Below are 24,962 nucleotides of genomic sequence, written 5' to 3'. Positions count from 1 at the left end.
ATGTTTTTATACTCCCATGTGAAGCACTCTGTAATAGATTCTTGTCTTAAAAAGTGCTATATAAATAAATTTTACTTTTACTTACTTACATAAAAAACACGACATCAAATGTAAACAAGCTGTTTTCCTTGAAAATAGATTTTTCACCAAATAAATATCAGTTCATGTCATTGGAGGAAATGCTGGGACCTGGACTGGACAGACAGAGTGAGTCAGGCAGCTTGATTGGTGGATCTCCCGTCTCCTCTTTGTCTGATTGGTGGATCTAGTTTTATAACTTGTCCCACATATTTTTAATCTACCTTCCTAATGTTTCAGCAGAGGTCTCAGCAGCCTGTTGACTCACACTACAGACAGCCGACTGTGTGCAGGAGGGTGTTTGGTCCTCTTTGGGCACCTTTAAAGCGTATTCTTGCACAACTTGCAACTTAAATAAATGATAAATAAATCAATACTATATCTTCCCTCTATCCAGGATCCAGCTACCTTTTAAACTGGTATTAAATAGCACTTAAATCTCCTCCAGTAATCTGATTTAAAACTGTAAATTTGTCAAAGAACCACTAAAAATGGGTATCTTGTTGTCCCTGTGTCTTTCACATAGGACTTTCTCTAAAACGGTTCCTTAAAGATCTCTTTAAAAAGCCTCAGTGTGGAGTAAACTAATGTTCTTTGATTGCGCTGTGAAGCTTGTGACTTTTCTTGTTTACAGTCGTTTCTGAGTTATCATCCAATTAAAATGGTGAATTTAGTTTTCCTGTCACTTCAGCGTCACATCTTCTCGGCTAAACTTGAAATGTGGCGATGGGCTCAGCCGAGGACTGACCTTCATCTCCTTCAGGAAGCTCCTCTTCCTCTTCATACTCAGTGTCTTCATCAATATCGACCTGAAAAGACAAACAGCCCTCAAAGAAAAAGATCGCTGATAGTTAACTGAAACATTGCAGTCGGAGTTTGATGTTCACCTTCACTTCTTCTTCTGTAGCTTCCTCCTCTGCTCCCTCCTCCTTCTTACTGAAGAGACAAAATACAACAGTGCAGTCAGAAGTCAACAACTAGCTTTATTTCTTCCTCCCCTCTTTCCTTTTGTCCTCCGTCCATCACTTACTCTTTTTTCTTGTCATCACTGTCTCCTCCTGCCAGGTTGTCCACGGCGATAGCCAAGAAGACGTTCAGCAGGATGTCTGATGCTTGTTAAGGATGCTGATGTTTCCACAGGTTACTACTCATAAAACAACAAAGATGATCTTCACCTTGAGCACAATCACTCAATAGGAGATCATTGTTTCACTAAAACTCAAGGAGGGGTATTAAGTATTGTGGAAATTGAAAGATGCCTCTAAAACAACAAATACATGTATTACCACAAATGCAGCTTTGAGAACTTTGGTGCATCAGGGGGATTCAAGGATACAGTTACCACAGATGAAGAGGATGACAAAGTAAATACAGACGATCATCCCGGGAAACACGGGGCCGCCGTATGCCATGATGCCGTCATACATGACCATGTTCCAGTCCTCACCTGTCAGGATCTAAACACACAGTCATCGTGAGGCGCCCGCTCCCTGCACGTCGTGACATCACTGGGAGAAAGTGGTTGCAGTGCTACCTGGAAACAGGTGAGCAGCGCCTGCGGGAAAGCGTCGAATGTGCTGCGTTTGGTCTGCGTTTCATCAAAGTTGAATTTTCCTCCGAACAGCTGCATGCCGAGCAGGGCGAAGATGATGAGGAAGAGGAAAAGGAGAAGCAGCAGCGAGGCGATGGACTTCATGGAGTTCAGCAGCGATGCCACCAGGTTGGACAGAGCCGTCCAATGCCTGAGCAAACAGAGAGTGACCTCAGCGATGACTCGTGACGAGCCGTGTGACCTGCATCGGGTGGTTCGGGTGTGTTTTCTCACCGTGTCACCTTGAAGATCCGCAGCAGACGGACGCAGCGCAGCACAGAGATCCCCAGAGGAGGCATGATCTCCAGCTCCACCAGGATGGTCTCCACGATGCCACCGCACACCACGAAGCAGTCGAAACGATTAAAGAACGCCACAAAGTAATGGGCCAGACCCAAACTGTACATCTTCAGCAACATCTCCACCGTAAAGAGAGACAGCAGCACCTTGTTGGCAATGTCTGCACAAACAAAGACACGGACACAGAAAATGTTTGCTCAACAACATTTCAAACTGAAATATCAGTGTCTCTACGACCCGTTCCTCTTGTGGAGGAGAAGGAGGCTGTTGTTACCCTGGACTTGAGTCAGCCAGTCTGGTTGGTTATAGTGCTCAGAGGCGCTGAGGGAGGTGTTGAGGAAGACCAGCAGCAAAACCAGCCAATAGAAAGTTACGGATTTGACGGCAGTGCGACAGTTTCTGCGACAGACTCGGTTCCAGCGACGTAACGTCCGACTGAGGCAAAGAAAGAGAGTCGTTCAGGTGAAGGTGAGTCTAACGTGCTGACTTTAGTCTGCTGAACCTCTGAAGGTCAGTGAACTCACCAGCAGCCGATCTTCATCATCTGAGCACTGAAACATAACATTTTTTGTTTTTATGTGAAGTTGTTCCTGAAGGGGGCACTAAAGCAAGAATCATGTGATGTACGAACTGAAAGTGTGCGTGTGTGTGTGTGTGTGTGTGTGTTACCAGCAGGCCTGGCAGCAGTTGGTGTGCTCCTCATCGATGTTCTCTGTGTTTTCAGACGCCGTTTCACTGGCAGGAAGACTCGCTGAAACACACACAAACAGACAAATATTAATAAATGATCAATGCAAGTCAACAATCCTGCTTCTTAAAAAATGTGGCACTTATTAATTTCTATACTATCAATATATTTTATTTGTTATGCAAACAAAAATATAAAGTATAAAATATTCATATCTTATTCATACAGTATATCTCACAAATTTTTCCCTCTCCGATTGATGAAAGCTGACGTTTCCCGACCTCCTCAGTGAATCTATACTGAGGTGAATCCAGCTGAACGAGCTCGGAGAGTAAGTCTGATCAGAAACAGGGTCAGATAAATATGAGGACAGAAAGAGACCCAGATATTTTACAGGGACAGCGAGGATGACGTTTGCATTTAGACTGAGAGATGTACAAACTGCACAGAGCTGTCTCTGTGATAATACAACTCATATATACTGTACATATTATGTGTGTGATTGTGCTTCTATTAATCGTACTGGTGCATCATTCTGTTAACACAGCCACCTTATTATAGGAACCAAAAATAAATCTCCATAATGTAGGTCCCTGTGTCAGACAGATACCTTCTCCAGCTGTTGTTGGATTTTACTGTATCTGCTCTTCTGGTAAAAAAATGTTTTTGGCCTGTGTGGCTAGTTTCACAGTTTATTATGACTCGCACATCTGGACATCGGTGAGGGTTAAAGGGGGATGTCGTTGCATTGACAGGTGTGTTGAAGCTGACACAGTTCAGGTAACTAAACTGGACCTCTCCACCATGTTTGTTGTGCTGGTGTCTTGTAGAATTTTAATAGAAATAGGTAACAGCTGCTTGGGCTGCTGTGTGGTAAAACCATCAAAACAATGAGTGAAGTTCCACAGTCTCTCTCTGCACTCTTAAATATAAGAAATGTAGCTTGCTAACATAGCTTGCTAGCCTCAGCTCATGACGTTGCACCTTCTTATCCTAACAAGGTCACTTCTGGCACTAAAAATCCTCTGATGTGATGGAGACACAACAGTGTTTGCATGTGTGTCTCACCATGAGTTTCGTTGGAGTGACTGAACCATCCAAACTTCCCTCTCTTCTTATCAGCCAGATCGCCCAGAGATGGCCCTGAGAGAGAAAAACATTTATTATTAAAATAAGCAGCTTAAAATGAAATACAGAGAGAGCGCCAGCCTCGTGTGGCAGCCAAGCCAAACACAAAACGAACTTTTTGACAATGACTTCAAACCAAATCAAATGAATTCAAAGTTATTGCTACGAGCAAAAATAAGAAAATATCAAGAATTCCCAAAGTAATGTGTTAAGAAATAAATATATATTCGTAGTGCTTATTTTCTGTTTATATTGTTTTACAGTCAGGCGAAATGTGGATATTTTCTCTGACACAAATGTTATTTAATGTTGAAACTTACAATCAAACCAAGCAACCAAACAAAAGGCTTAACAAGCATCTACCTTACATCACATTTCTGGCTCGTTTGGTTTCTGCTGTTGTGCTTGAGATAAAGACACAAGCAGAGAAACTGATGGTTTGGAGAGCAGGATACAGAAAACAGTTTCCATCTAACAGCTCAGTGGAGGTTTGAAACAACCTGCTAAAAAACACAGGGAGCTGCCATATTTAAAGCCACTGTACTGTATTTGGGCTCCTGCAGCTCCTCTGATTGGACTCAGTCATCTAAACGATTTGTGTGAAAATGACCATTAAAATAAGACAGCTGAGGCAGTTTCTGCATAGTGATTAGGATGCCACATGTTCCAAGGTATCCTAGGTCCTTTTCTGGCTTGAGGCCCAGAGCTGCTGGAAGAGGGCCTTAGGTGGGGACACCTGGGTTACTTTGGTGAGACCGCCCCCTCCCCCCTGACTCCAGACAAGCAGAGATGGATAATAATATGATCACAACTAATGTTTGGGACCAAATGTCACACTGGAGACCTAAAGGAGCCAATCTGAGTAAAGAAACCCACGACAGTCCACCAAGAAGAAACCATAGTGTGCCCAAGCCTTACGTGGGTTTCCGTCCTCGTCCAGTTCATCCATGTCCTCAGCCTGAGTGATCCAGTCCATGTACCCACACAGATCCTCCTCCATCTGCTGCTTCTCTCGCAACTTCTGGAAATCTCCACGAGCCTTTGCCTTCTCCCTCTCCTTACTGAACTCTCTGCAGCATCCACAACGATTCAGACATTTAAAACTCCTCAAAAATCATCATCACGGGAAGAAGTGTTCAGATGCTTCACTTAAGCAGATATTGAACAATGATGAGTGTTTAGAACATAAAATATTACCACTGCTATTACAAGTTAGGCCTGTATTCATAATCAGGGCTAAAAATATATTTAAGATAAGATGTGCTTAAACTTATTTGAACTATATCAGAAACTTCAGCTGTTTAACCCTGAATAATGCCTCAGATAAGAATGAGGTTTTTACACTATTAAATGCATCTAAAGTGTCCTTTTATTTGCCTAAGTACATATATATATATATATATATATATATATATATATATATATATATATATATATATATATATATATATATATATAATGTGAACAGCTTTTGTGTTTGGAGATGACCGACCCGCTGAGGACTCCCAGAACGAGGTTGAGAACAAAGAAGGAGCCAAAAATCACCAAGCTAACAAAATACACCCACGGCAGCTCAAACCCAATGGCATCGTTCATCTGTGCACAGACACAACAGAAAGAGAGAAAACACAATGAAAAGTGAGCACCTCTTATGTTTTTGGACAGGCTGGTAAACATGACACCACAATGCATTTTACCCAGTACAGCACGTCAGTCCATCCCTCCATGGTGATGCACTGGAACACGGTCAACATGGCGAAGAAGAAGTTGTCGAAATTTGTGATTCCTCCATTGGGACCAGCCCACCTTCCCCGACACTCTGAGCCATTTATGATGCACTGACGGCCATGACCAGCAAACGCACACGGCACCGGGTCATCCTCCACATAATTATCTGAGGAATATTCCATTTAAATTCAGTTTTATTTTTATATCCCCAAATCACAAGAACAGTCACCTCAAGGCGATTTGTATTTAAGGTAAAGACCCTACAAGAGCAGAGAGAAAGCCCCAAAATCTAATCGACCCCTTCTGAGAAACCACTTGGCAACAGTGAGAAGAAGAACTAAGTTTTAACAGGAAGAACGTTTTAGCTTCTACAGTCATCAAAAAATAAGCAGGATCTGTGTGAATGTGTCCTGCATTGTGTGTTCGATCATACCGGTTCCTATATAGTAGCAGGTCCTGTGCATGCGTCCGATGAAGAGCTCCAGACCGATGATGGCATAGATGATGATGACGAAGAGAACCAGCAGAGCAATGTGAAGCAAAGGAACCATCGCCTTCATGATGGAGTTCAACACAATCTGCAGACCTGACAGACACACACAGCTGAACATGTGGACAACCATTGACCATGCACACAGTGAGTCCACGCCAAAGTCTAGGAAACTTACTGGGGACTCCAGAAACCAGTCTGAGGGGCCGCAGGACTCTGAAGGCTCTTAGAGCTTTGACATCCAGACCTCCAGGTTTCCCAGGCATGTGATGGGTTGTTGCTTGCTCGCCACTTGACTTATGAGTCATTGTCTCCAGGACAACACTGAACAAGCTGTGCGGAAAACATCAGAAGAAGAAAAGGAACATCAACCTTTATGATCTAGCTCATTGAAATGTGGGCTTCAGTTGATCTCAGTTAGACCAACATCTGAGTTTGACCAGTATACCTTGAACATCACACAAGTGTTGCTTCCAGCAGCTGCAGAAAACAATGATGTCATTCATGTATGTATATATATATATATATATATATATATATATATATAGAATAGAATAGAATAGAATAGAATTCAACTTTATTGTCATTGCACATGCACAGGTACAGGGCAACGAAATGCAGTTTGCATCCATCCAGAAGTGCTTTAGTGATATAGATATATTACAATATATATTAGCAATAATATAGATATGTGAGTATATTACAGAAATGGGTCTATTATGGTATGTTATAATGTACACGGTATGAAGTATGTTGTGAATATTCTATAACTATAAGTATGTACAGGCTGTAGTGAGTACAAGCTATGTACAGGATATGAACAGGATATAAATATGAAAAACTATACAGAATATGAAATAAATAACTTTACAGAATCTGAGATATACAGCTATACAGAAATGGGAACTATGCAAGTTGTAAACAGTTGTAGGATTAAAGATTATCGAATGTACAGAATGATTATTTACACAGAGCTATACAGTAGTGCAGTTAAGATAAGTGAGGGTGTAGATAGTTTCTACAGAGGCTATATAAAGTGCTAGTGGTTGTGAGTGGTGGTTCAGTCCATGTTATTATTGTGTTTGAGGGTACAGTTGTCCATTGTGGGTGTGTGTATGTTCAGTCCATGAGTTTAACGTGGGTCAGATGTCAGGAGGCAGAGTTCAGGAGTCTGACAGCTGTGGGGAAGAAGCTGTTCCGGTACCTGGTGGTCTTAGTCCGGAGGCTCCTGTGGCGCCTCCCAGAGGGCAGGAGGGTGAAGAGTCCATGTGATGGGTGACTGGGGTCTCTGATGATTTTCCCAGCCCTTTTCAGACACCGCTTCCTGTAGATGTCTTTTATGGCAGGAAGTGGTGCTCCGGCGATGCGCTGGGCAGTTTTCACGACCCTCTGCAACGCCTTCCGGTCCGAGGCAGAGCAGTTCCCGTACCAGACTGTTATACAGTTGGTCAGGATGCTCTCGATGGTGCAGCGATAGAAGTTCACCAGGATGTCTGAGGACAGGTGGTTCTTCCTCAGAGTCCTCAAGAAGAAGAGGCGCTGGTGAGCCTTCTTGACCAGCTTGGAGCAGTTGGTCGTCCAGGTGAGATCCTCGGAGATGTGGACTCCCAGGAACTTGAAGCTGCTCACACGCTCCACAGCCGTCCCCTTAATGTGGATGGGTGGATGTGGGTCAGCATTCCTCCTGTAGTCCACGATGAGCTCCTTGGTCTTCTCGGTGTTAAGCAGCAGGTTGTTTCTGTCGCACCACTCAGCCAGACGATCCACCTCCTCCCTGTAGGCGGCCTCATCGTTGTCACTGATGAGGCCAATCACCGTGGTGTCATCTGCAAACTTAATGATGGTGTTGGAACCATCAGCAGGTCTGCAGTCGTGGGTGAAGAGGGAGTAGAGGAAAGGGCTCATCACACAGCCTTGTGGTACACCGGTGTTCATTGTGATTGTAGATGAGCAGCGGTTATCCAGCCGGACATGTTGGGGGTGGTTGGTCAGGAAGTCCAGTAACCATTTGCAGATGAGGGAACTGATACCCAGGTCTGTCAGTTTCCTGATGAGTTGTGAGGGGTGGATTGTATTGAATGCTGAACTGAAGTCTATAAACAGCATTCTGGCGTAGGTGTTGTTGTCCAGGTGTGAGAGGATATATATATATATATATATATATATATATATATATATATATATATATATATATATATATATATATATATATAAAAAAAACAACCAGATGACACCATTCAACTCCCCCAGAGCTCGTCCCATCAGCCTTTTGAACATTGCAGGTCTATCTTTCAGGCCAAATAGCATAACCTTAAATTGAAAGAGGTCCAGATAAAGGGAGTTATCGTGCTCACCTCAGGGTTCATTTTCACCTGTAACCTCTATAGACAAGACAGCAGCAGCACTATCCTGTAGTTCTCGTATTGCCTAAATACGTGCAGTCCATCAAACGTCTGTCACAGAAGCTGATCAGGTGGCAGGAAGTTAGGTGGACGTTCACCTTTTTCCAGCAGAGAGAAGCCTCAGACTGGGTGAACCATGACCCATTAATCATCATGTGATAAACAATTGCAGACATACTGTACGGACAAAGATTATTTCTGAAACTGTGCGATTAAACTCCACTGGAAGGACTGAAAATGCTTAAGTTTGGATCCAACCTTCAGTCCAGGAGGTGGGGAGTGCCATCCTGCTGCTTCACACACGGCTGCAAAACACCACCTGTGCCTGTTGGAGGCCCAGTCTGATAAAGCCACTCCATCTACGGTCCCTCAAGCTGGAGGGAAGAGAGACTCTGCAGTTTGTGATTCTGCATTAAAATGATCACAAACTGGAACAGGAGGAAACCCCAAATAAGAATGTCTGACCACACAAACAGATTAGATCAAGATGTCGCTTATTTCCTACTGAGGCAGATTAATTACTTCCTGAGTAAACAGAGTAAAAAAAATATTAAAGCTATGAACCTGCGATAACCCCCCTTAACCTCCCCTGGGATCCTTCAACACATTTAGACTCGCTGAAATCCACGATCTTTCTACAGCTATCAATAAAACATCCAATGAAAACTGCCTTTAAAGTAAATCCAGCTTCAGAGACAGAACACAAATCAAACACTGAACTCCTACAAGAACTCCTGAGTGTCCCACATATAGCATCCTGACTGTAAAGTGGAACATAGCTTCCTCAGGCTGTGTTACCATGACAACAGGGTTTATCATCATCATCATCACCATTATCAGCCTGAGGACATCCAGTCACATCAGCGTCCTGCAACAAGGACACGAAATAACAAAGAGAACCAAGGTTAGGACCTGCAGGACTGAGTGTGATCTCAGTCAGCGACTGATCGGAGGAAATGACTCAGAGCTGCTGCCAACCTGTTAAACTACTGGGCTGTATTTACCATATGTAATAATAACTATTCAAAAATCAGTAATCTAAGTCAGCCATTTCTTTTGGCTTGTAGAAAGGCAGAATATATGCTGCAGATTTTACAGATACTGCACAATAAAATTTGATTCAACATGATGCAACACAGCAAAATTTGCAGCAAATCTTCCATCTTTCTACCCATCCTCTATCATAGTGTGAGAGGTGTGGCACCCTGGATGATACCCACAAAGCAGGGCCCGTGCATCTGGTGGATTCAAACCCAGGACCCTCAGCTCTGGGCAAAATCATCAGCAACTAAAATGACAACACATCACTCAGATGTCTAAGAAGAACCATCTCTGCAGCTCTGGAGTACCAGAGGTTCAGGGTTAAACAGCGTGTTCCTGCAACGCATCAGGCTGCTTAGGTTTCCTGGATGAGTTCAGTCCACTGTGTAGAAATCAGAGGTCAAAAGACAGAACCTGCAAACTGAGTGAAACTATGACATCACCGCTGGGCCTGAGCCTGATTTACTGAAAGTCTTCTGCAGTCAGATCAGATCTACTGCTGCAACATGCAGAGAGCAACAAAGAAAAGGATCCCAGAACACAGGGAACCAACAGATCCTAATAGCCTACGGTGAGAACCATCTTTTGATTTGCTTACCCAACTATGACGATGACAAAGTCGAGCAAGTTCCAGCCGTTGCGGATGTAGGAGCTGGGGTGCATCACCAGACCGTAGGCCAGGATCTTTAGGAAGGTCTCCACGGTGAAGATGATGAGGAAGACATACTCCACTTGTTCCTGAAACACATAATATGTTCCATGTCTGTGTGCGTAACCCGGTAAACGTGGACGTGGTGAATTTGTGAGTATTTCGGAGAATTACCAATCTGTCCTCATCTCTGACACACACACACACACACACACACACACACACACACACACACACACACACACACTGGTCTTCCTACACTTATGAGGATCATTATCAAATGGAGGCATTATCGTTCAAATTGTTCGATATAAGCTCAAGTCCTACCTGACCTTCAGCCCAAAACTTAAAATCTTAACCCACCAACAGTCACAAAAAAAGCTACTTTCAGCTGGTCCCTTATTCACACGACATCGCCACAGTGGGCAGATCCACGTGTTTGATGTGGCAGATGTTTTAAACCCCTCCTCACGCAACCCCAAAGGATTTATTTCTCCACCAGCGGATGTGTAAACCACTACACTCTTGAGCCTCCGACAGCCACAATATCACACAAATGACCTTCACTTTAAGACCTGTCCTCACAAAGAAACACAAACACACTTATGTACAGGGCTCATTTTTTTTCTGCTGGCAGTTATCAACTCTAAATCTCTCTTAAACACACACAAAATGTTTTCATTTCAAATACATGTTTGACTGTATTACTTCCTCATTATTTACTTTGTAGCGACAGGCGAGAGGAAGCATTTTCATGCTTCACTAGTTGTAGACAGTATCTGTGACACAGTATAAATAACCCAGTTTTTATGACAAAAATAATAACAAATCCACATCTAGGTTCTGAAAGCATTTAACAAATGCGTTCAAATATCATCAGTAAGTTTCAGTTGTTAGCAAACCAACCCAGTACCGCAGCAAAGCGTGCAATAGACACGGGACACCACTGAGTCCATTTCATGCTTTGCCTCTCCAAAACATGAAATGAATGCAGAAATTGCATTACCAGCAGGGGGAGATAATATATTTAAAGCCACAAAGTTGGTAGTGAGCAAAAAAACGTATGAAGTATATTCCAGGGTCCTTAATTGCAGGAAACGATTAAGCTGAGGCACCTAAAACATATATAGATGTAAATTGTTAATAATGCTGTTTAAAGGGTTTCCCGCGGTTTTCCCTTTCATGCTGCTTGTGTAAATCTGTGGAGACGCTTTGCTTCTCCAAAACGGTGGACCGGTGTCTATTACATGCTCTGTTGTGATATTAGGTTGAGCCTATTTCCACTTTCAGAAGCTACAAAACAATAATAAATAATAATAATGTTGTAGCTGAACAGCTAAGCAACAAACTGAAAATAAAAAGCAGCAGAGTGCTGTTGCAGATTCAGCCAGTAATCCTCTGCAGGTTTATCTCTACCACAGACCACTGAACATTAAACTCTGTTTCCACAGTGGATCCATAAATATCAGCCTGAGCTCCTTTCACGCCGCTTGGCTAAACATGTAGTTACTGTGATTTGTGTTTGTCGAAATAGGCAGAGATGTCACTTCAGCACAAAGTGGCTGCCTGAACAGCGAGTACAGTTCAACTGTAAGTGAAGATCGAGAGATGCAGACATAAAGAGGAGAGTGAGGAGAAGCCGAACCATCAGAGCAGAAACTCCTCAGATCTGATCACAAACCTGTCAGTCATCTACTGCATCAGCATCCATGACCTATGACTTCTACCACAGGAGCAACACACAAAGTGGAGCTGAATCTGCAATCAGTGCACAAACCACGGAGCAACTTCTGGGGCAAAAACACACTCAACACAAAAAAAGTAGAGTCAGTATTTACGAAAGAGCACAGTGACAGGACTGCGTGAAAGGAAACCCAGAGACTTTTTTTTCTACTGACACTGTTGCATGTGTATTTCTGGGCGTAGGTCCTGTCTCAAAGTGCAAAATATAGGGAGGAGAAATAAATAATGAAAACTAATTTAATAATATTTGCAACACACAATTTATTGCAAATTTCTCATTAAAAAAAACACAAATTTTTTGCTTAATCACAACAACAACAACAACAACAACAATAATAATAATAATAATAATAATAACAATAATAACAATAATAATGATGATGATAGATTGACTCTGCCTGTGTTTAGAAAACAGTGCAACTTTTGTAAATCACCCATGAACCTAATAACTGAGCACTGTTCGTGTATTGCGCTTGCACGCTGTTTTCCCCGTGTATTAAATCAAATGCCAAAAACTGAAGTTCTTCTAATGGCCACTTGAGGCTGTCTCTAAAAGTCAGTCCATGTCCGTAGTCTCCGAATTCAGCCATGGAAAGAAATACGTTTAGAACCTGCAACAAAAATACCTCTAAAGCGAACGACCAAGCAAACACATAACAAACATATAGCAGGTGTTTTTGAAACTCATCTGTTTGGATTTTCTGACAGGTGTGTAGATATAAGCAACTTTAGTATCTTATATCTGCTAAACTGGACCTCTGAACTGTGTTTATGAAAAAACCCCTGCATGTACTTGTGTCATATGCAGCTCATCCAAGTAGTTTTATTTCAGTTTTGGTGAAAAGTGTTATCATTGGAAGGTTATGTATTTCTGTGCATTGCACCCATATAGTTTATGGATGCTGCTTCTATCCAAGCTTGCGTGATTGGTTGATTGCTTAGCAGTCCTCCCTGTAGTCCAAATATGGTAAATCCTTCTTTGGAGCTTAGATTTAGCATGTCATGCATTTCACTTTCATTCCCACCACAGAGACTGACCGAGGAGAACTTAGCTTAGCTTAGCATGAAGACTAGAACCAGAGGGAAAGCACAGTACAGCTCCAGGAAACTAATAAATATCACCAAGTCCAAACTTCCATGTTTCTGTTTGATGTGAGACTACAAGGTCTCTATGGTTGATCATGACATGAGAAATTTTAACTACCTGAGTCCAGTGTGTTTGTGACTGTGTGTCTTATCTCACCAGATCATGGTTGGTGGAGTTGGAGTCATCCTCAGGAAATGGTTTGGAAACTCCCAGGGCGACACAGTTTGCAAAGATGGCCAACAGGATGAAGATGTCAAATGGCCTGAGTTACATTCAGGAAACAACTAAAAACAAGCTTTGTTTTTGACACGAGGACTCAATTTTAACCACTCCATGACATTTTCGCAGACCTATAAATCGTGTAACATCATCGGCATTACATGAGATTTTCTCCTGTCACCTGCTGGCTCTGGAGATATATTAAGGAGGACCTGTTCTGCAGATGTCCAGCTCTATATTTCAATTCTAGGACTCTAACAAAGTACTTTTGGATGAGTATAATTATATATTAGCCCTTTATGCAGCCCAATTATACCCCGAAATTCTGTGCAGTTAAAATAATCTATTAATATATATATTTTGTTTGTGTCATTGATTATAAACTGACACTCGACAATAATCTATCCAATAAAAGAAAAAAGAAAAAAGAACATTTAAGCAGCATTATAAGTATATGGCAGAAAATAACATTAAAAAAAGCAATAAAGTCATTTTTAACCTGGGACTAATTAACCTCTCCTTACGGTCACAGTAAAGGATACTTCCACTCAACAATATGGAGCGCAGCCCGTCTGATTGGGTTGTTGAGTTTCAGACAATATAATGCCCGGGGAGCACGCTGGACCTGATTAGTGCCCTGCACCTGAGGAGGAAGTGACATCAAGCATGTCATCAATAGCATCATCAACATTGGTAACTCTTTTATTGTCTTTTATTTTGCCTTTCCAAAAAGGGTTCAGGTCAGCAGCTCCATATTATAACTGAAAACCTGCCGTCAGACCTTCCACCTGCGTGTTTAGCGTGTTTTCTCACCTGTTTCTTAGCGTGTTGTCCTCTTTTTCTCTGCGTTCCTGTTGAACTTGTGGTCGAGTGAAGCGTGTCTGTTCTTGTCATCCTCACACCTCCTTCGTCCTCTCCATCCAGCTCTTGATCCCACTCCGCATTACTCTCCTCACCTCCTCCTTCTTCTCTGTCCCCTCTTCCATCCACCTCTCCTCCCTCCTCCTCTTCCTCACCTTCGCCCCCTCCTTCCTCCCCATCCACAGCTTTGGCGTAGCCATTACGACCAGAACCTGGAAACGCAAGAAATGCACAGAAAAATGTCAAAACCTACAAGACTTTTCCAGTTTTAGCCTATCCATCGATAAATCCGTCAATAACCCATCCATCCATTTTCTTCCATATATCCTGGCTGGATCACAGGGGCAGCAGCCCAAGCAGAGAGGTCCAGACCTCCCTCTCCCAGGTCACCTCCTCTAGCTTATCCAGGGGAACACCGAGGCGTTCCCAGACTGACAGATATGAGAGCGATATTGATATAAACTCCTTCAGTTAGGACATGCCTTGAACAACTCACTCAGGAGGCACTCAGGAGGTGCCCTAAACAGATGCTCGAACCAGCTCAACTGCCTTCTTTTGACAAGGAGTAGCGCCTCTACTCTGAGCCCCTCTCAAATGACTGAACTCCTCACCCTATCTCTAAGACCCAACCATTTTTCGATCAGCGATGTTCAGTCACTGCCCAGAGCTCGTGCCCACAGGTGAGAGGAAGATGAAGATCGACTGGTAAATTGAGAGCTTTGCTTGTGTGCTCAGCTCTCTCTTCACCACGACAGACCTTTGTAGCTTCCGCATCACGGCAGACGCTGACTGCATATTTTTTATCCAGTGTATTTGGATAACATTGTCTCTCAGCCTCACATAAAACTGCAGAAGAAGAACCAGAATCTAGTATTTGCTGCTGATCTTCATGTCATAATAATATCCACTTGTTACGTCTGTTATCATTAGCCATTTCCAGGTCCAACTACTCTTTCAGTTCTCAAAATCAAGCAGGCACTGAGGCACAAAAAAAAAGACTTTTAATTTAGTTCAATTTAGTTCTTTTTATATAGCTCCAAATCACAACAACACCTCAGACAAAAGAACCCAAGAACAAAACTCCCAAACACAAGTTAAGTGTAACATAGTGTTTGCTGTGGAGTGCAGCGAAAAGTTCTCAGAGCTTTACATCGAAGAAATCAAACAGCCTCTCCATAATATAATAACATATACATAATATAGGCATAATATACAAGAACCAACTCGACAGGAAAAGACTCAGCTGCACATCTGCACCTAAAGGGCAAAGGTCCCCCTTTCGTGGATTCCAGTGTTTACATTTTTGACAGAGAAGACAGATGGTTTGAAAGAGGAGTTAGGTCGGGCCTTTGGATGTGTCATATGTATGTGTATTTAACTCCAGGTGTTTGTGGCCATGAACCAGTCTGTCTGTAACACACGTGTGATTTTTCCTTTTCTTCTGACCTCGCTACAAGGTCAAAGAGGAGAGAAGCGTGACACGGAGAAAAGAAATTAGGTAAAATGAACCGTGAGGAAGAGAAGGAGAGAGATGTGATAGAATCCAGAGGAGGTGAAAAAAAGAAATTATAGTGAACAGCTGCGACCTAGATCTGTGTGTGTGTGTGTGTGTGTGTGTGTGTGTGTGTGTGTGTGTGTGTGTGTGTGTGATGTAGGCTGGGATTGATGTGTTGGTACCTGAACACACACGCACACACAGACGTGTTTGTCTTAATATACCTAAGAGGACCTCAACACTGAACCCTTAAACCAAGTCAAACCCTGAAGCAGACGTAAATGTCCTCAAAGGGTAGGAACATCCACAGGTCCTCACAATGATAGCAAAACAAGGACACACACACACACAGATCTACCTCTCTCCATTTAGTCCTTTCCTAGAGTTCCTGTATTTCCCAGTATGCATTGCTTTTGCATCCAGCTGCCCTTTATTTACCACGCAGGTAGAGACGGTAAGAGCAGAGTGGGACTGATGGATGCCTTCATGGTCAGTGGGAAAAAACGCCCTCACACGTATTAAGCATCAAACAGTTTATTTGTGCAGCGTTGTCTAAACATGTTTCTTATATTTTGTGGGTGAAGATGAATATTTGTGTTATTATTGTAATTTGTTATTATGGTTTTGTAGAATATAGTATAATAATATATTATTATTTGTTGTTTGTTTTTATAGAGCCTGTGTGGTGGAAAACCTCTATACAAAAGAAAAAAATATATACTAATCTCAGTCCCAATTTTATTATTTTCTCATAAGGCTTACTTTAATCTGTACGGAGGCAGCGTATACTGTAAGTATATATCACAGAGATATTATTTATATTGACTGTGAAAGGACATATTGACAGTGCTCACCAGACAAAGAAAGGCTGTCCAGTGTGGTTGGAGTGGTAGAGAGGACAAAAGGGACACATTTACAAAAATTGCTGATCAAAAGCAAATTTAAAACAAAGTCAAAACAAGCAAAAACCAACGTTAGACCAATGCTTACTGGGCAGCTGGGTAGCAAACAACCATAGCACAACCAAGAACATCTAGAACCATCAATTAACCGGTGTTGAGAATTTCATGCAAAAATAATACGACTCAGTTTCCCAACACAAACAGTTTTTCAAAACAATACGTTTCTCAACTCAGCTTTTATTCCTGTTAATAAACTTAAAAAAATAACTATAAAACAGAAGGTCTGTTTATTTATGAGCCCCCTGAGGTCTAAGTCATTATATGCGCCAACTCTAACACTAGTCCTATTATGCACTTCAAGACAGCAGCACCAGCTATTGCTATCAAGTGATGCTTTGCAATATCAAACTAAAACAAATACCTGAATCCCAAATATCTACTGATATGATCTGAAATACAACACTAAATATGAATCTGAATGTTGTTGTTTTTGTTTGTATTATTGTACATAGTTTAACAGAGTCATTATCTAATTATAAAATATCTGAAAAGCTCATTAAATGCCAGCTTAGTAACATGGTAAAGGAAACCTGGAAAGTGTTCCTGATATGAAATGTGCACTGAAGAAAGGAGAATTATGGTCCTCATCAGAGTTAAAGAGGATGTTAGGTGTAAGACGGGTCTATTTTATGATGGACAGATAATTTCTGTACGAGTCCTTTGATTTCATTAACAGGTGATGCCATCCTGGTTGCAATACTGTAAAGAAGCATTTCTGCTGTACACATTTTAAAGCAGAATCGTGGTTTACTTCGTATTATTACACTTTGCTTTTGTTTTTATTTTGCAAGAGTTCAGAAAAGTCCTGTTAAGCATTTTCGCTGTAGAGACCTTTGATTCCTATAGCAGATCTGCGTAGTTACTAGAAAAACTTCTCACCGATGCATTTGGTCATATTCTGCTCTGAGCCGCATCAACGTATGATGACAAGTTTTTATGTTTTAGGAAAATAAAAGGACTCAATTGAAGAGCTGGTGAAGCTGCTTCACCCGCAGGACAACAAGAACCATCCAATTATCCTCGAATTATCCCGAGTCAGCTTGCATCATCGAGAGGACAGTGAGTGTGTGTTCAGGTACTTGTGTCTTTGTGGGGACCAATCCGATTTTATTTATATTTGTGAGGACGCTGTAGCCAGTCCTTACTTTTAGACAGATGTTAAAAGGTTGAGTGTTCAGACCTGGTTTTATAGTAAAGACCTCACATAGTACAAAACATTTTTTTTAAAGTTAAATGGATCTTTTGGCAACGGATGATGTGAATTTATTGAAATTCTGGACATTTTTTACATACATTTTCTAAAGTAAATTCATAGAGAAGATGAGAATCGTTCTTAAAAAACTGAACGAGTTTCAGGTTGGCATTATTTTAATGATGGTCTTCGCAAACATGTGTGAGTGTGTGTGGTGTAGTGGTACATTCCACGGCTCGCACAGAACTCTCCATCCGCCTTGTTAACTTTCTACTTTTCACTGCCCATTCTCAGTGTGTGTGTGTGTGTTAGTGTGTGTCACGCTACCCTCCAGCCTGGTCCAGCTGGAAGGTCATCAGTTCAGTTAGTGAATGTTGGAGCAGTTTTTTCTTCTTCACTGCTCACAAACACAGTTCTGCAGCAGCAGCCATGCTCAGTTCTCTAGTCAGTCCAGTGAATATTATAATGTTTATTATCTGATAAATCATCCAAGTGCTCAGATCTCCTCCTACAAAACACAAGCTTAACTGTGTTAATTGTGAAAGTAGATTCATTCTTGTTTAATTTCCTTAGAAATTATGCTAAAATGTTTCAAAATAAGCAACATCAACAAAGCTGAGATAGGAGCTATTTATCTTAAATAAAATAAAAGTTATAGAAGAGATATTTTGTTCAGTTTTTACAAATGCTCCTGTGTACTCCTGTTAGCAACATTAAAGCAAAGACTTCACTTAGTTATTTTAAAACACACTGCTGTTGAGATTAAAAAAATAATAATAATGAATTTAGTTAATTTCATGCATTTGATTTACCATGACCATAGTAACCTTTACTCTGTTAGTCTTTCTGGGCTTTTTGTTCTATAATATATACACTATACTTTCTACTATATGAATGAGGAATGGAAAAAAATGACAGCAAGTCTGAATGCTATTGTTGCGATTAAATTGCAGAGCTTGAAAAGCTTTTTGGATCCTTTTTGATGGAACTGATTTCAGGGCGTTACAGACTTTTAAGGACTTACAGATTTGTTGCGAATAACTTTTTTTAAATAAAGCCCTGAGGGTGAGATATTAAAACATGGATTTCTCAGCCTTCAGAAGAAAAAAAAAAAAAGAGTGACATCTGAGAAATCAGACAAGGGTGGATGTGAAAAGATAGCACCCTTCAGGTCAACATCAAGGAGCCATCAGTAACAAATCAGCTGAACTAAAACAACTGAAAGACTCCTGTCAGTGTCTCAGAGTCCAGCTGGATCAGGATGGACCAGCCTACTCGCCTTAAAGGTTACTTGGGGGTTTAAGTCGTGTTAAAATTAACTTTCTTTCATGCGCTCAGAACAAAAGGAGGGATTAACTCTACTGCCACAGCAACAGATGAAGTTATATGGGAAATGCTAATTTCCATGACGACGTTATCAGAAAGTCCGTGAAGAGCATCTTAATTCAGTGAGCAGAGAGCAGAAAGTCTGATCCTCCTATATCAGGATCAGGAGGATTAAACTGAGTCCCTCTTAAAAAGATGGAAGCCACAACCTCCAGTAATTTCATCCCACCTGAGCTCTGAGGTCAGACCTGACAGAGATCTGAGGTTCTGTAGCATCCCTCCATCTGCAGATATAATGGTTTTCATTGTGCAGGAACGCCTACGTCAGTCCGGACTGCACACTTTATGAAGAAAGTAATGAAGAATTTTACAGTTCCCACCTGTTTTCATAACTGTTTACACTGAAAACATCATTAATGGAGTAAAAAACAGATCCAGAGCAGGTGGAGAGTTCAGTAACCATATCCATTCATGCAGAGCTCATGGTTAATTCTTGAAGAACCAAGCTCAGCCAGCAATCGTGACAGCTCAGCTGACCTCAACACCAGCCCACATCAGCTATGCTGGTAACCTTCTGTGCCCTGGGCTACAAAGTAAGCTCAACATAGCCAGGATATCATTCAATTATCTGGTTTCACTTACCCTAAATCAGCCATAAGGCTAAGGGTTAAAACTGATGGCGGTGCTGGTATGGTGAAAACTGGCAGATGTTACAGTGAATGGCTGTCCTAATATTATATCTTAAAATGTGAGAGATTTGAAGGGGAACCAAGACAAAGTGGCTAAAATGAACTCAGAACTGAAATTGATATTTTTGCTCCAGGGGAAAAGATTTGGATCAGGGTGCTTGATCGTAGGGAGTCATCTGATTGTTGGAGTGTTCTCTCTGCTATTGCCTATTATGGTCTTTACCTTTAGCACTTTGATGTGTTTAGTTGAATTGAAAAATTGAGGGTAAGAACACTGAATCACAGACAGTGTGTTGCACTTTTGGAGGAGGATGAGACTGATGCTGGTGACGTAGACCAGCGGTCCCCAACCTTTTTTGCGCCACGGACCAGTTTATGCCCGACAATATTTTCACGGACCGGCCTTTAAGGTGTCGCGGATAAATACAACAAAATAAAACTAGTACCGGTACCGAAAAAAAGAAAATTTATTCATAACACACGTAAAAAGACCCAGGAAAACCGAGTAAATGATAAAAACGATAACAGAATAACGCTGAAAACCGATAAAAACCCTGAAAACTATACATTTCACACCTGAGCCTCAACTCTCGCGGCCCGGTACCAAACGACTCACGGACCGGTACCGGTCCGAGGCCCGGGGGTTGGGGACCGCTGACATAGGCACACAGATAACAGGTGGCTCAGCCTGGGCAAAGTGCTAAAAATAGTCTGGGACCTGAAAGCAGAAAATCAAAAAATTTGTGAGAAGAAAGGAAGATCTTGAATTTGCTGTCTGGATTAATTAAAGGACTAAATAGCAAACTGCAACGCAAAGGCCTATTTACACATGGTAAATGGACTCCTTCTTATATAGCGCTTTGCTACTCTCCTGGAGCACTCACTGTGCTTTATACAACATGTCACGTTCACTTTCTTCATGGCTAACATTCACACACATTCATACTCCAGCGAATGCATTAGAGAACAGCTTGGGGTTAGTATGTTGCCCAAAGGAGACCTGGCATGCAGACATCCATGGATGGAACCACTAACCTTCCAATCAGGAGATGACCCGTCTACCTCCTGAGCTGCAGCCACACTTTAACTCCAAAACATAGTCACACTCACACACCAGTGAAACAGTCGACAGTGAAAGAAACCACAACATCAGGTGACTGCCTAAGCTGGTACTCATCAATGTTATGAGGCCAGTAAGTTTTCAAAGCAATGTATGGACTTCAAAACAGCTGAGAGTGAAATGCACATCATTTCATTCCTTGCACTTGCAAAGAGGAAAATGCATCCAGTGGTGTTCACCTTGAACTCATTGACCTGCAGTCCGATTCACTGCTGGCAGAGCACTTCAAGCCAATATTTCTGCTGGATTTTTATTCTTCTTTCAGAAAGGACAATTTCTCTATATAAAGAGAGATGCTCAGAAGATGTTAGCTCTCTTTGCATCTACGTTCATTTGTGAATAAAAACAACTTTGAATCTCTTTGAATCTTTCCTCCATTTCAGGCTATTCGTACTACCTCTGACATATTCCATGTTGAATCCACTGTCAATAATGCCTCTTCTATTCATGCCACTGCTGTCCTTGTCTTTAGGATTTCTAGAACACCGCCATACATCAGAATATAAATTGCTGCAGATGATATAAAAACCTTATTTTGACTAAAGTGGTCCTTACAGAGACATAATTACAGTTCTTGCTATTTGCCAGGAGGTGAAGTAAGAACTCACCCTGCAGAGTCCTCATGTGCTACTTAAATGGGCACTCATATGGTAATGATATTACCTTTTTAAAACAACTTTAACATCTTTTTAATTGATCTAAAAGGTCCTCGAGGAGAACATCAGTCTCAGAAACACACGATATCGATCATTCCCATATGGAAAAGAAATAGTAAAAACTTACATGATTCACTCATGAAAGTGGCCACTTTCTCATTACTTTCATATATTGTTTTAGTAAGTATCCAAAACATACAAGTTTCATTATATAATTTTTCAAGGGATCTTATATCTGTTTTCACTCTTGTATGCTTTTCATACAAGTTTCACTCAAGACAGATACAAACTTTATAAGATTTATATATATCTTTTCCATATGGGTTGTTAACTGTCATGTGTCCTCAACCATTTAAACTTTATTGGAATATCCTATTGCAGACCTGAGTAACTTTACTGAGCATCCACTGATTGAAAATCTGTCAAAATAAAGATTTACTTTGACCCACTGCTATGTTTTTATGCTGCTTTACGTTTACCTGCAAAAACTAAATTATGTTTGTGAATAAATCAGCTCAAGCTCAAATGAGACTGTTTGTTACTGAGTGTTAATAATATGATGCCCCCGAGGAGAAAACATAAACAAGCAAAAGCTCAAACATTAAAGGAGACATGCTCCAAATGCAGGCAGCAGAAACAGACTCATACAAGCAGGAAACACATGCACAGAGAAACAGGTGCTGCTTTAGGATGTTAGATGTCCTCAGTTTGGATGAAGATGGGTGATTCCAAGTCACACATATGTGTGTTATTTTCTATATGGAGCATTATGTCACCAGGTTAGAGCTATTAGAGTCATCCTTCATGGTAACAGCGTAACTCCAGAGATGACCAGCTGATCAATGTTTACCTGAGGCTCTGACAACTCTTTAGGGCTCAATGTGGCACATATGCATATATAAAACTTCACAACATGACATGAAGCAGAGTCATCCTTTTTAAATTTCCATGTTTTGGATTTCAGGGCTACCATATCTGAGATCTGAGGCCTGCCTTGTTAAGAAGACTTGACCACTGTTAGCGTGTCCACACAGATGCACAACTGCATCATATCCAGAAACACAACATAAAGCACAACGATAAACACAATCCAACAGCTTTAGATGCTGCACGGCTGCATCCAAGCAGAACAGATCACTGTAATCCAGTAAAGCTGATCAGGCCACAGCGACGAGGTGGTCCTCTGCCTCCACGATTCACTGCACTTATAACAGTAACATCTACAGCTACACATTCACATACAATGCTCTTTGTGCAAGGAGGAACAGGATGAGCGCTGCCAGAACTACAAAAATAACCTCCAGGATAGCACTGGTGTAAACATTTCTGACCACACAATCATAAACAGACTTCATGAGGGTGGCCTGAGGGCCCAACATCCTTCAGTGGGCCTTGTGCTTGCTGCCCGGCACCGTGGAGCCCGATTGGCACTTGCCATAGAAGGCCACGGGCACAGTGCTTTTCACCCTATGCCGCAGTCTAGGACCAGTTTCTTCTCCACGAACCCCCCTCCCCCTCCTACCCCGAGTCACATGGCACATCTATGACATATTCTTTACACCTCAGTGGACAGCGCAGTTTCCCCAATGAGTGATGTTCCACACAGTAAGCAGAAAACACCCCTTTGAAGTTAAGCATTAAAAGCACTCTGTCTGGTTCCTGAGCCTGGATTACAAACCAGACACAGTAAAAAAAACACAAAGACCAGACCTTAAAGAGCTGCAGACCCACAGGTTGATTCTACTGCAAATCTGTTTTTTAGATCAGAGATCAAGTTCATCTCATTTCATCAGAGAGAAACTGTGAGGCTGAAAAAATGATTCAGTATATCTGGTTTTCTTTCATCATCACCTGACTGACAAACTCAGGTTCAGGCACCCAGAGCGACCAGAACTTGTGATGCAAACAACTTGCTGTTGAAAAATCAATAAAAGGAAATGAAATTAATTAAGCACACAGAGACTGAAAATAAGCACATAAAGGCCACAGGTAAAAGCACGACAACTGTGAAATGACCACAAAAGATTAAAAAGTGGACAAACATTTAGCGTGAGGATCGTGTTCTCCAGAAAGTGAAGATATCAAAGCTCAAGATCTCCTCGTGCCAGCAGCTTCTAAATCTCTAAGGTGTGCACAGATGTGCTGTATGAAGCTGAAGTTAGTAGAAAAGAAACACAAAGATCACGTATTGGTTTGAATCTCTGTTCTACACTGCAGCATCACACACACACACACTCACACACAGGATTTACGGCTGTAGGGAAACAGGACATAATGATAGGAACCATTAGTTCAGGTGATGTGAAGGGAATCAGATGGTAAACTGGACCAGATGTTTCACGTCCCATATTTACTCTTGTGCTGTTTGTTCAAACTTTTTATTTCTGTGTTATCAAATGTGCCCATTTAGAAGATTTAGAAATTCTATTCGTGAGTTTCTTTGGAGAGAAAATTTAGTTTTAGTTTCAGATCACTTCTGCATTTCCCATAACTCTGCGGGGAACAAATAAAAGCCAAATGAGCTGTAGTCGATTAATCACACAGCTGTGACCTTCATACAGAAAATACAGCTGTTCCAGTCTGGCTCCAGCTGAAACACAGAAATCTGAACTTTAACCAAGTGATCCACTGACAGGTTCACTGAGCGCTTACTTCGGTGGTTCTCCTCGTACATCTTCGCTGATGCTCAGCGCCACACACCGATGATCATCGTCAGTCGATCCGAGCTTTCATCAGTTTCCTGCCGGTTCCGTCATCAGCTGCTTTATTCCAAGTCACCAACAACTTATCCGCATTTCGCTGACAAATGCACCTGAAAATTAATCCACCTTTCTTCTGATGCAGCTAAATTTTCCGATTCATCGATCAATTAATTAATTAATCAACCTCCAAATGAAGTTAAAAAGTATGAAGAAAAAAGGATAAATCCAGACATGCAGCGATCGAGGAGGTGAATTCAGCTTCTTTTTAAGCTTCGCTTCACTAATCTGACTCTCTTCATCTATCTGCCCATCGCTCTCTCTCTCTGTCTGTCAGAGGTTCTCTACCTCTCTCTCCCTCCCTCTCTCTCCCAATTGGGGATTAAACAGAAAAAACATCGGTGTTAAAGGGGAGGGCAAATGGAGACGAATTAAAGGCGCAGAGACGGGAGCCTTTATCACAGAACTGATTAAAATGATAAATGTTCTGAGGAAGGTAAAAACCCAAGACCACAAATGTAATCCCTCTGTTTCCTTTTCTTTTCTGGGAGAAAGTATTAGTCATGAACTAAAATCACAGGTCAGTTTTTCAGATTATGTTCCTGCACAGAGTCAAAGAGGAGACGAATAAATACATTATTTATTTTTCTTTCTTTAAACGAAAATCCTGCAGTGGGGCGCAGGTGTGTGTTATTATTAACCCTTAACGTGGCTGTTTGTCCCTTTGGGTTCCAACAATAAAAGTTTATTTTTAGACCACAAGATCAAATTATTATTTCGTTATTATTTAATGGATCACTAAAAAGCTGGAAGCGATG

At 41.5% G+C, this 24,962-nt stretch overlaps 1 protein-coding gene across 1 annotated transcript in view; it reads right to left on the bottom strand.

Moving 5' to 3' along the window:
- Window positions 1–24,497, bottom strand: part of cacna1fb (calcium channel, voltage-dependent, L type, alpha 1F subunit) — a 47,533-nt gene extending 23,036 nt beyond the window's left edge. Inside the window, exons 1-20 of the mRNA XM_086278250.1 lie at window positions 24,098–24,497; window positions 13,958–14,217; window positions 13,687–13,787; window positions 13,082–13,187; window positions 10,045–10,184; window positions 6,182–6,336; window positions 5,947–6,099; window positions 5,483–5,679; window positions 5,278–5,381; window positions 4,704–4,855; window positions 3,726–3,800; window positions 2,639–2,720; window positions 2,494–2,520; window positions 2,244–2,404; window positions 1,904–2,129; window positions 1,613–1,820; window positions 1,415–1,535; window positions 1,109–1,184; window positions 966–1,014; window positions 827–887 (exon numbers count right to left, since the gene is read on the bottom strand). Of these exons, the coding sequence (XP_086134376.1) occupies window positions 827–887; window positions 966–1,014; window positions 1,109–1,184; window positions 1,415–1,535; window positions 1,613–1,820; window positions 1,904–2,129; window positions 2,244–2,404; window positions 2,494–2,520; window positions 2,639–2,720; window positions 3,726–3,800; window positions 4,704–4,855; window positions 5,278–5,381; window positions 5,483–5,679; window positions 5,947–6,099; window positions 6,182–6,336; window positions 10,045–10,184; window positions 13,082–13,187; window positions 13,687–13,787; window positions 13,958–14,217; window positions 24,098–24,119 (2,476 nt within the window). The 5' untranslated portion in view covers window positions 24,120–24,497. The remainder of the gene's footprint in view (window positions 1–826; window positions 888–965; window positions 1,015–1,108; window positions 1,185–1,414; window positions 1,536–1,612; window positions 1,821–1,903; window positions 2,130–2,243; window positions 2,405–2,493; window positions 2,521–2,638; window positions 2,721–3,725; window positions 3,801–4,703; window positions 4,856–5,277; window positions 5,382–5,482; window positions 5,680–5,946; window positions 6,100–6,181; window positions 6,337–10,044; window positions 10,185–13,081; window positions 13,188–13,686; window positions 13,788–13,957; window positions 14,218–24,097) is intronic.
- Window positions 24,498–24,962: the final 465 nt, after the last annotated feature.

This window comes from Aulonocara sp. 'chitande type north' Nkhata Bay, linkage group LG20 (assembly GCF_057382095.1).
Source record: "Aulonocara sp. 'chitande type north' Nkhata Bay isolate Kocher_YH1m ecotype deep benthic linkage group LG20, A_spYH_male_GT1.1, whole genome shotgun sequence".
NCBI classification, from domain to species: Eukaryota; Metazoa; Chordata; class Actinopteri; order Cichliformes; family Cichlidae; genus Aulonocara; species Aulonocara sp. 'chitande type north' Nkhata Bay.
The sequence above is the reverse complement of the archived record's forward strand: the minus strand, read 5'-3'. Positions and strand labels throughout refer to the sequence as shown.